The sequence below is a fragment of the Anomaloglossus baeobatrachus genome, chromosome 10, assembly GCF_048569485.1.
Source record: "Anomaloglossus baeobatrachus isolate aAnoBae1 chromosome 10, aAnoBae1.hap1, whole genome shotgun sequence".
NCBI lineage: Eukaryota > Metazoa > Chordata > Amphibia > Anura > Aromobatidae > Anomaloglossus > Anomaloglossus baeobatrachus.
In genome coordinates, this window is record NC_134362.1 from 69294824 (window position 1) to 69307534 (window position 12711).

Below are 12711 nucleotides of genomic sequence, written 5' to 3' on the forward strand. Positions count from 1 at the left end.
TGGTTTATGATAGATAGATGGATAGATAGATGGATAGAGGGACGGATGGAATGATGGATGGATAAAGGAATGCATGAATGGATAGATGATGGATGGATGGATATAGCGTTAGATGGATAGAGGGTTAGATGGATGGATGGATACATGGAGAGAGGGATGGATGGATAAATAGAGCGTTAGATGGATGGATGGATGAATAGATAGATAGATATAGAGATAGATAATTAGAGGAATAGATGGATTGATTGATGGAAGGATAGATAGATAGATAGATGGATAGAGGGATGGTTGGATGGATGGAGGAATGCATGAATGGATAGATGATGGATGAATAGATATAGCGTTAGATAGAGGGTTAGATGGATGGATGGATGGATGGATGAATAGATAGATATAGGGATAGATGGATGGATGGATGGATGGATGGATGGATAAATAGTTGGATGGATGGATGAATAGATAGATATAGATAGATAGATAGATAGATAGATAGATAGATAGATAGATAGATAGATAGATATAGGGATAGATGGATGGATGGATGGATGGATGAATAGATAGATATAGGGATAGATGGATGGATGGATGGATAGATGGATGGATGGATGGATGGATGGATGGATGGATGGATGGATGGATGGATGGATGGATAAATAGTTGGATGGATGGATGAATAGATAGATATAGATAGATAGATATAGGGATAGATGGATGGATGGATGGATGGATGAATAGATAGATATAGAGATAGATAGATAGATAGACGCAGATGACTTTACATAGGAAGGCATAAACTAACAGCGGCCATATTTTAGGATCGTGACACCTGCTCCCTAGATACTTACACTTCTTCTGTGTCAGACATGGTGACTTTTGGTCGGCTGAAAAACAAACAGAATAAATTATGATTGTGAGAACTTGGAAGCAATAACCACAACGTAGCAAGTGGCTGCACTAAAACATATATTAAATATATGAAAATAGATGATAGATGAGACCATGCTTCATTGCAAGGTATATTATGACTATGCCCCGACTTATTATTTCACCACATACCTTATGTACAACACAACATTAATTGCCTGATGAAGAGGATACTATGACCTTGAAACGCGTTGCATGAAGATTCCAATAAAGAATATTGTTTTACTGGCAGCGCTGGGAATATCGCTTTTTTGCTGAATTGTATATTGCACAATATTAAGTGTAGCATTTACTGATTTTATATGGAATACTTAATTTTTGTTTTGTCTTTAAAGGAACCTTTACTCTAATCCTTGGGTATAACAGTAGTTTAGTCCAAAGCAAGATGGCAGTGTGCCCCTACCGCTTAATTTAGACTTCCACCCTGTAAGGACAACTTGGGAAGGCAGAACTGCTGCCTGCATGACTCAGATGTTACATGAGCCGGTAGAGAGGCGGGCTGGAGACAACTGGGCATTCTTGTCTATTTTAGGACCTCTGGGAATGTCCTTTAAAGGTGATTTGGACCTGAGAGAAGAGCCATTTTTGAGACAATTTACAGCCAGGATTCTGTTTTCCTTTGGGTTAGCAAAGATTAGAAGCTTTTTGTCTTGTGGCAAAGTCGATGCATAAAGACGTCCTATGTTCCTAGTAGTATCTAGGGAAGATGTCTGCATTTAGGAGGTGTGTATTTGTTTAATTATATTTATACCTTCCAGATAAGAAGTTAGAGGAACTGTCTTTAAGTTTGAAGACTTCTGAAGACCAGAAGCTCCATTATGTCAGTGTGGCACCTCTGTAGTACCCTGACAGCAATGACAGCTGGAACCAATTACTTCCAATCATTCTGTGCTCCAAATATCAACCTCTCTGGCATCTAGGTCAAATTAAAACATCTACCCATGCAATGCCCGAGCAATAAATATAGCACGTGATGACAAACAATGGCACCTGTCCTGTGAAGTCTACCCAACACATATCACCACCAGCATTCCCTACTGTATAGCACTCCTGCTGATGTATGTGCGATATATACGACTATTTATATAAATGACACACATTGTCAGACCATGACCTCTGAATCCTCCTCTGATCAGAAGTTAGAAGACCACTCTACACATTTCTTCTCAGCTAGTTCTATACAACCTTCAAAAAACCAACCCCCTTTGAGCAGACCACCCCTTTATCCAGACCAGAGGTTTCCATCATATTTTTGGAATATTTTCCATCTTCTTTAAGAAGAAGACCAATTTTTTGGTGGTGGTCATCCCTCAAAGGTTTCAAAACATTATAGATTATACATAGATAGACTTAAGCTTTTGGCTACAGATCCATCCCTCAAAGGTTTCTAAACATTATAGATTCTAGATAGATAGATAGATAGATAGATAGATAGATAGATAGATAGATAGATAGATAGATAGATAGGCCTTTGGCTTCAGATCTGACAATGAATAATAAAAGACTGGCAACACTCTAATTCAAGAAAATAATGTAAATTCACCCATGCAGCAATTTTATACACTCTCTGCCTTGATAAATACCCCAATGAGTAGGCAGAAACGTTGCTACACTGGTGATACAATTTATCTTTTGAATTGGAATGTTCTGGTTATTTTGTTTATAAATAGATATATAATAGATAGGTAGATAGATAGATAGATAGATGGATAGAGAGATGTATAGATAGATGGATAGAGAGATGGATTGCTAGATGGATAGATAGAGAGATGGATAGAGATGGATAGATGATAGAGCGATGGATAGATGATAGAGAGATGGATAGATAGAGAGATGAATAGAGAGATAGATAGATAGATAGATAGAGAGATGAATAGAGAGATGGATAGATAGATAGATAGATAGATAGATAGATAGATAGATAGATAGATAGATAGAAAAATAGCCATTCACAGACGGCAGTTTTATTAGGCAGCACTCTCCGGTAGCAGACACTATGCTGGACTACTGCCAGGTGACATTAATGACATCAGTCTTGCCATTCTCAGGCTTAGCCTGGATTCCTGCTCTCTGGACTCTGCCAAGGGATTTAAAGTGGGATCTTACTAATAAAGTAAAGTATTATGGTGGATATTCTTTTAAGTCTTTTGTTTCCCATATGACCATTGTGACCAGAGATCTGATTGTGGAGACACTTTCTTGGCTATTGAGTTGTACCAGATATTCCAGTGTTCTACAACTCTTCTCCTGATACATTGTATTTAATCCAGGATACAATATTATGAAATAGCTGCCTATAACTGATACAGAAAATATTGTTGAAGACTGTGTAGTACTTCCATTATTTTCTTCCCATTTTTCATACTAGGGAAGCGTCCCCATGTTGGAGGGGTGTCCTTCAAAGCCCCCCCTTCACCCTTCTCTTACCTGTGGCAGGAGAGCAGAGAGCAGCACTGGGGGCCCCGAGCAGTTGTGAGACTTTTCAATCACCCCCCGGCCTGGTTATGTCTTGCAATTATACCGAAATGTGATCTGCACCCTAACAGGATTGGACACTCTCTTGGGGGGGTGAGGAGTGGCACATACAAGGGGCAGGACAAGTGTAGGAACAGCTGCTTAACACTGGTTATTGGGGAGGGGGCACACTGGAGTGTAAGCTCAGCTTACACACTAATTATAGACCAAGCAGAGCAGCAGAATTTGGAGATGTTCCCTTGTGAGTGTATGTAGGTGCTGTTAAATTAGGAAGACCACCTTCATGGCGGAGAGGGAGGGGGCAGGCGAGCCTTAATTTTTAGTAGCATTCCATCTTCAAAATGTATTGAAAGTGACCAAAAATCAGAAAGAAAATGTTTTCTATATATTGTGGATTCGATATAATTAAAAATGTACTATATACTAGGTGTAAATTACCGGTTCCAGACAATGAAATGTTAATTTTTTTATTGGGTGACAATATTGTGTCCATACAGTCACATAAAGGGGATAAAATAATAATAATTGTATGCACTAATTTGTATAAAAGAACACAATTGTTCAAACATTGTATTATCCCATGATAATATTAGACGGTTTATGGTGATGTCTGCGCTGAACAATTCTACATATTATGTCCATCCTTATTATAAATCTACTTAGAGTGCTAGCTCAATGGCGCAGATTTCTAAGAAATAGCTCCTTGGCATTGTCACATATCTGAGGCGACCTGTGAAATCTTCTGGACAGTAGGGGGGGCCAGAGTCCCACTTAAAACAGTGGGTGTTCCCCTCCCCTTGACCTTTTTTGAGCCCCCCTTCTTCCCCCCAGGTTCGGAGTTTTGCTGCCCCAGTTATGGGGGGTCGTTTTCTTCCAGTCTTAGACGGAAGAAGGGAGCTGGTCACAGCTGCTGGACACCTGCTAACGGCTCTACACAGGTAAAGAAATAAAAAAAAGGGGGCGCAGCGTCAGCCCAGGAGAATATGGGGGGAGTATGGCTGAAAAATCATAAGCTTATTCTGCAAAAATAAAAAAAGAATTATTACAATTCTGCAAGATTATTTAACTGCTGCAGCAATCTTGGGGAGGAAAGGGTTAAATGTCAGTGCATGAATTACCCTAATGATAGATAGATAGATATGAATAGAGGGATAGATAGATGGATAGATATGAATGGTAGATATGGATAGAGGGATAGACAGATAGATAGATAGATAGATAGATAGATAGAGGGATGGATATATATGGATGGATATATATGGATTAATTAGATATGAATAGATAGATTTATATGGATAGATGATAGATAGATTGAATAAACAGATAGATAGAGATAGATAGATAGATAGATAGATGTATGTTTTATCTAAGCCCAGAACATGTAGTTAAATTACAAAGTGAGCTTTGCTATAATTTAAAAATGTTTTTAGAATCCACGGAATGTTTATATTTACACTGATAGGATTCCTGCTACAATATAACTGTGTGTGGTATTAGGGTGTTAGTTTGAAGATAATCCCACAGATTTCCAACCCTTCCCACGGTAATACTAGTATAGCATATTACATTCCTGCCCTGTATAAATTATTGATGATCAACGTTGCAGATATGAATGGACTTTTAAAGCCTAAATAAACAATATTCAAATATTCACCATCCTAAGGGAGTAATTTGTTTTTTTTTAAATGGCGTCAGGTTATCACCTTGATAGTTCTATCTGGGAACTGACAAGTATCACAAGAGGCCATACAAGTCTGGTCCAATCCAGGGCCCCATTGTGCACGTGACCATAGGTCTACGTACTATTTTCATACCTCTTAACATAGAAGACTGGGATTATATTACAGTGTGCTAATCTATTTAATGCCCTTCGGGATGTACCATCTTGTGTTTCACTGTGCAGATATATATGTATATGTGTATATATATATATATATATATATATATATATATATATATATATATATACTGCTCAAAAAAATAAGGGGAACGCTAAAATACCATTGTGCTGTTTAAGTGTTCCCTTTATTTTTTTGAGCAGTGTATATATATATATATATATATATATATATACACCGCATATGTGTTCATATGTGTGGGTGGATACACATATTATATATATATATATATATATATATATATATATATATATATATATATATATAAAACGATGTATAAATATATATGTATACACATATACATATATATATATATATATTCGGTATGTATATATACTGCTCAAAAAAATAAAGGGAACACTAAAATACCATTGTGCTGTTTAAGTGTTCCCTTTATTTTTTTGAGCAGTATATATATATATATATATATATATATATATATATATATACATATACACACCGCATATGTGTTTATATGTGTGGGTGGATACACATATTATATATATATATATATATATATAAATAAATATATATATATATATATATATATATACAATGATGTATAAATATATATATATACACATATGTGTATATATATATATATATATATATATATATATTCAGTATGTATATATACTGCTCAAAAAAATAAAGGGAACACTAAAATACCATTGTGCTGTTTAAGTGTTCCCTTTATTTTTTTGAGCAGTATATATATATATATATATACACACCGCATATGTGTTTATATGTGTGGGTGGATACACATATTATATATATATATATATAAATAAATAAATATATATATATATATATGTATATATACAATGATGTATAAATATATATATATACACATATGTGTATATATATATATATATATATATATATATATATATATATATATATATTCAGTATGTATATATACTGCTCAAAAAAATAAAGGGAACACTAAAATACCATTGTGCTGTTTAGGTGTTCCCTTTATTTTTTTGAGCAGTATATATATATATATATATATATATATAATATATATGTGTGTGTGGATACACACACACACATATATATATATATATAATGCTGTATAAATATATATATGTGTGTGTATATATATATATATATATAATACTGTATAAATATATATATGTGTGTATATATATATATATATATATATATATATATATACATACACACACACATTTCCATGTGTGTGTGTATATATATATATATATATATATATATATATATATATTCAGTATCTCAAATATATATAAATTTAATATTCTACACATTAGTATTAATCAAAGATGCAGCATTTATGAATGTAGAATATATCATTATTTTCCTGTAATATATCTTGTACATACTTAATTTAAAACTCTTCCTTGGAATATAATTTAAAATTAATAAAATAATCCAGAGACACCAAAAAATGTATTTGGCCATTTCCTTGTGTATTTGTGTGTTTATTTTTTTTTTTTTTAAAGGTGAATGGCCTCCAATATGGTTCCAACCAGGTGCTGTCACCTATTGTGTTCCATGTTCCTGATTAGTAAAGATGGTAGATGTACTAATTGTCATCTAGATGGATCTGCAGCTTGGGTAAAGAAAATAGGTCTTTTACAATAAATCATCTATGCAATTTTGAAATGTGTTTTTTATTTTAAAATAATAATAAACATATATATTTATTTAAAAGAAATAGCAATTGTTACACTATCTACTAGGTCTAATGTTAGACTCCTTTCTGTTCTTCACATGAACATTGGCAGCAGTATTGTGACTCAGACCATATTTGTCTGTACAGAAGTGTTATCTAGGTATGCAGCAATCTGGACAAAGGTTATTGTGCAGGGAGGGGGAGGAGGTGAGCTGTGACATCACTTATTGTGAATGGTTGATACTGTATAACAGAGGTGTTACTCATCATTGTAATCCTGCCTGTCATGAGAATGGCTGCTGACAAGCCATCTGTAGAGAAAAGGAAGAATGGGAGAACAGGAAGAATAAGAGAATAAGGCCAAGTGGAAAGTTTTAAAATTGCAAGATTTCTGTTTTTTCTTCGATTCATATTAATATTGATATAAAGAAAATTAAAAAAAAATAAATGCGTTTAAAGGGGTTGTCAGAGGCTTTCATAGTGATGGCCTAGCTGTAGAACAGGTAATCCATATATGATGGGTTGGGGTGCGACACTCCGTCTGCACCACCACCGATCAGCTGTTGCCAGCTCTGTTACCTGTATAGCTGCCACGGCCGAGTACTGCTCATCCACCCCTTCTGATTTGAGTAGGGGGCAGATGTCCAATACCCGGCCATGGCCACTTCACAGCTGATAGAGTTGTGCTGTGCAGCTGAACAACTGATCCCATCCGGCCGCCTCCGGCACTGGGAATGGGTGGTCGGCGGCAGTGCCAGGTGTCGCACCCCCACTTATTAGATGTTGATGACCTATCCTAAGGATAGGCTATCAATATAAAAGTTTGGAAAACTCCTTTAACGTAAAAAACATGATATATATGTGCCGCTCCCGTGCCAGCAGCCGGCGCTGCTCGGATCTGGGCCTTCTGGGGTGGTGGCTCGAGGGTCTCCGGACCCGGGGGTCTTGCGGACATGCCGAATAAAAAGTGCGGACGTAGATGTACGGGCTAGGCCGTAGTAAGTTTGTGACGCCACCCACGGTGTGTGGTGAGGTGGAACACCACCGCTGCTGTTGTGGTGCACCCGGGGGAGATGTTGTGGCAGCTAGTTGTTAACCCCTCCGTGGGTAGGGATGGTTGCCCCGGGACCCGGTGCCTCTGTGCATGGTATAGTGACCACAGGAGTGTTTGTTTACTCACAGTTAATAAATCACACAAGTCTCTGATAAATCAAGGTGCTGGTGGCCGGTTGCATTCGGGTCCCCCACCCGGCTGGTGGTCTCTATCCTTTTCCTCTGCACTGTTTGTGTAAGGTGGACTTCCTAGTCTGAAACTCAGGAGTCCGCTATCGGCTGGAAGTGACCTAAGAAGTCGTGCCCACAGACGCTGGCCCGTGGGATCTGTGGGCCCTGGCGGTGACCTTATCGGTGGGCTGTTGTCTTCTATGAGGGACTTTGGGTGGGACAGAACCTCTAGTCGTGGCCTCAATCGGTGAATTAACCAGTCCGCTTGTTTCCAGTTCTGGCTTCAGGGTCCGAGTACCCCCCTTTGTGCTCCGGTTTCCGGGTCAGTTCCCCGTGTCGGTATCGGCGGGCTACAACCCTGTCCCAGTCCACCTCGGTTCTGCCGAGCCGTCTTCCCGTCTCCTGCTGACAGAGACCACCGTCTGCCTCCTACTCCACTCTACTCAACGCAACTACTTTCTGCTTGTTTTCCCACCCCAGGCTGTCTGGACCCCTGGGTGGGCGTGTCCAACCGCCTGGTCACGCCCACTGGTGTGTCTATCTTTCCCTAAGGGGGGGTGACTAGGGTTTAATGGTTGGCTGTGTGTTTCCTAGTGAGGGAAGGTGTTATGCGGGGGCCTATTTGTGACTACCTGGTTTTGCCAGGGCGTCACATATACAGTTTGTCACTCTCTGTTGACATTGCCTTTTCTGAGAGGTTACTGTGATTTGCTTTTTCCTGCCTTACATAATGTATATTGATTGTGTCGTACTGTGTCTGATCTCAGGTTGCCCAAACACCGGGTGACAAAACTCTGCCCTGCTGTAGTTTTCACGAGGCCTGAGGTTGTCTCAGATTAAGGACTAGTTTTTTGTCTGAAATGCGTCCACCTTACACGCCTTGTGATGCGTTCTTCATCATGATGGAGAATTTTATGCTTTTATGAAGTTTGGAATAAAGGAAAATTGATTTTTAACCAATCTACTGATCTGGATGCTGGATTATTTTCTACACTACACCTCACACACAGTATGATGCCCTTACAGGCCAGCCTACACACTGTACGAGGCCCCCATAGACCAGCCTACTCACAATACAAGGCCCTCATAGACCAGTTTCCTCACAGTATTAGGCCCTCCTGACCACCTCACACACAGTATGATGCCCCTACAAGCCAGCCTATACACAGTGAGCTACACCCACCACAGGTCAGCCTGCACACAGTACGAGGACCCCACAGACCACCTCGCACAGAGTACTAGGCCCCCACGAACCACCTCACACATAGTATGATGCCCCTACAGGCCAGGCTACACACAGTATGAGGCTCCCACAGACCCCTTCACACACAGTATAATTCCCCTACAGGCCAGCCTACACACAGTACGAGGCTCCCACAGACCCCTTCACACACAGTATAATGCCCCTACAGGCCAGCCTACACACAGTACGAGGCTCCCACAGACCCCCTCACACACATTATGATACCCCTACAAGCCAGCCTAGACACAGTAGGATACTCCCACAGGCCAGCCTACACACAGTATAATGTCGCGCCCAGGGATATGGGGTACTCTGTCCCGGGCAGTATATGTCTTGGGAATGTCACTGGGGTGGCCGTTGCCCAGTTCCGTGCCCTGGGCCCTTTTTGTAATGGGGGGAGTATTTCCAGGGGATTAGAATAATGTTCATACGTGATGCTACTTGTGGTGTTGCGGCTATATTTATGGAGCCGCCGCTGCAGAATGTCACTACTGGGGCTGGTGTTAATTACAGCCGGGATGGTAAGCTCTCCGCAAGCAGGGCCGGGCCCCAGAGGATGGGTGCTGTGACGAGCGTCGGAAGAAGGTAGTCCAAACAGAGGTATAGTGCAACTTGTTTTTACTCACTGCTGGTTGGTAGTAACTGGTTACCCGAAGCCAGCTGGTTTCACCTCCAGGTCCCCTTCGTCCCAGTGCCAGTTTAGTACTCTGGTACCTTCTTCCTCTGCACCTGACTCTGGTAAATGGGTCCCTGTGGCGTAGAGCAATTGGGGGTCCCTGTCCGGAGGTTTGTCCACTTCTGTCCGCCTGACAGTAGCGTGAACCCTGTGTGGTTGGAGTCTCTGGTCCTGTCCCCGGTTCTCCCTTTGCTACTGAGTCTTCGGATTTTTAGGGTCAGCGAGGTCCTTGATGGTCCCCTCACTGTGCAGGTGTTAACAGGTCGGCTTGGAGCTCTTTCCTGTCCGAGGATCCTGTACCCCATCGGTGCGTAGTTCCAGGAGTGCTCCACCGTACTCCACCAGCAACTACTCTCCTGGGTACCAAGTTACTGTTAACCCGAGTCAGAATGTCTCCTCACGTCCACCTTCAATCCTCCCTTTCTCTTGATGCTGACTACTCTCCACAGTCTGCCCCTCCCACCTGGTCAACTAGTGGACTGGACTGGCTCCACCTCTAGGCGGCCATCCATTGGTCCGACCCTAGCTTTGCACCATTGTATGAGGGATAATTGGGGAAAAACTGGGATTACCAGGGTTTTTGTGTGTTACCGGCACTGGTCTCCTGGGGCCCTAGGGGGTAGCACCCTGATGGCTTCAGGGGCGCTACAATAATACCCCACAGGCCAGCCTACACACAGCATGATACCCCACAGACCACCTCACACACAGTATGATGCCCCTATAGGCCAACCTACAAACAGTACAATGCCCCCACAGGCTTGCCTACATATAGTATGATGCTCCCACAGACCAGCTTACATACAGTACGATGCTCCCACAGGCCAGCCTACACATGGTACAATGCTCCCACAGGTCAGCCTACACTTGGTATGAGGCCACCACAAGCCAGTCTACACATAGTATGAGGCCCCCACAGGCCAGCCTAAACACAGTTCGATACGCCCACAGGCCAGCCTCCATTGTACAATCCCCCCACATGCCATCCTACACATTGCACGATACCCCCATAGTCCAGCCTACACAGTACAATGCAATACGATGCGCACACAGGCCAGACTTCACACAGTACAAGACCCGCATAGGTCAGCCTACACAACTTACAATGCTCCCACAGGCTAGCTTACGTATAGTACAATGCCCCCAACACTCAAGCCTACACACAGTACGATGCCCCCACAGGCCAACCTACACACGGTATGATGCCCCCACAGGCCAACCTACACACGGTATGATGCCCCCACAGGCCATCCTATACACGGTATGATGCCTCCACAGGCCAACCTACACACGGTATGATGCCCCCACTGGCCGCCAACCTATACACGGTATGATGCCTCCACAGGCTGACCTACACATGGTACAATGCCCCCACAGGACAGCCTATACACAGTACGATGCTCCAACAGGCCAACCTACACACAATACGAAGCCCCCACAGGCCAACCTACACATGGTATGATGCCCCCACACCTACACATGGTTTGATGCCCCCACAGGCCAGCCCACACACGTTACTATGCTTTTAAAGACCAATTCACACACAGTATGATGTCCCTACAAGCCAGCCTACACACAGTACGCTACACCCACAGGCCAGCCTACACACAGTACGAGGACCCCACAGACAACCTCACGCAAAGTATGACGTTTATGGATGTTTATCAGGGTACAAAACCAACACGTCAAAAACAGAAGACATATCACTAAATTTGAAGCCCACAGTCCTCTCCCTGCCAAAATCCACATTTAAGTACAACTGGAAGGAAGACAAATTAAAATATCTGGGTGTATATTTAACCCCGTCTTATGACTTATAAGCACAACTTCTCAACCTTCTTTGAGGAAATGAATACCACATAAATGAGAGAAACAACATCTAACTTTTTTGGGTGAAAGCCTGCCATTAAAATTACAATTCTGCCAAAGTTTTTATACCTCTTGGAGACCCTCCCCATGGCTATCCCAAGGCCAGTAATCCGTAACCTCCAGATGAAACACCCACGCTGGGTCTTGCAGGGCTCGCATGGTTACCGGGCCAGTGGTGTTGGGGGTCGAGCTGTGAGTGGTCCGACCCAGCTTCTGTGACCCTGGACGGGTTTCATTAAAAGGTTTCGACAGTCCGGTGTGACAAGAGGATAATGGAAAGAGGGTAACGGGGTTCCTTGGAGCACGTCGCCAGTTGCAGCGGTGACTGGGGTCTCAGTCTCCTCCGCCGTGGACCCCATCTCCCCGCAACTCTCCTCTACCCCAGGAACGGTATGGGATGGGAACGGGGGTTGCAAGCAGCGCCACCCGTGGTATGCGGGCAGGTGTTTAGCCGCCGCTGCACAGTCTCTCTCCGAGGCAGGTGTTACGGGCAGCTAAGATGGAATCACTCCCCATGGGTGGAGCGGGGGAGCCCCGGGAGGTTGGTGAGAACCGAGGGCGGCAGTCCATGGGAGCACCGGGGCACAGAGCGGCGGCAATTACTCATAAGAGTCACCGAGTGCGGGTTCCAGTTCCTTTTTATTCACCGGTTTTTTCTAACATCGCACCCGGGTGCCGGTCTTCGCCGTTGTAGTTTCCGGTCAGTCCCGGGCAGGTCGAAGGCAGTGTTCGGTAAGGTTATCTG

General features: G+C 42.3%; 2 protein-coding genes across 3 annotated transcripts in view; one reads left to right on the forward strand and one right to left on the reverse strand.

Annotated features, from left to right (window-relative positions):
* Positions 1–3457, reverse strand: part of TNNT3 (troponin T3, fast skeletal type) — a 48957-nt gene extending 45500 nt beyond the window's left edge. The window contains exons 1-2 of the mRNA XM_075327008.1: positions 3352–3457; positions 846–881 (exon numbers count right to left, since the gene is read on the reverse strand). Coding sequence (XP_075183123.1) covers positions 846–865 — 20 coding nt within the window. The 5' untranslated portion in view covers positions 866–881; positions 3352–3457. The remainder of the gene's footprint in view (positions 1–845; positions 882–3351) is intronic.
* A 779-nt stretch (positions 3458–4236) lies between these two features.
* Positions 4237–12711, forward strand: part of PRR33 (proline rich 33) — a 69704-nt gene continuing 61229 nt past the window's right edge. Inside the window, exons 1-2 of one of the 2 annotated variants that reach the window (XM_075327010.1) lie at positions 4240–4337; positions 6782–6896. The gene's annotated coding sequence lies outside the window, so the exon portion shown is untranslated. Of the gene's footprint in view, positions 4338–6781; positions 6897–12711 lie in introns of both variants that reach the window. The other variant, XM_075327009.1, reaches the window with a different exon arrangement.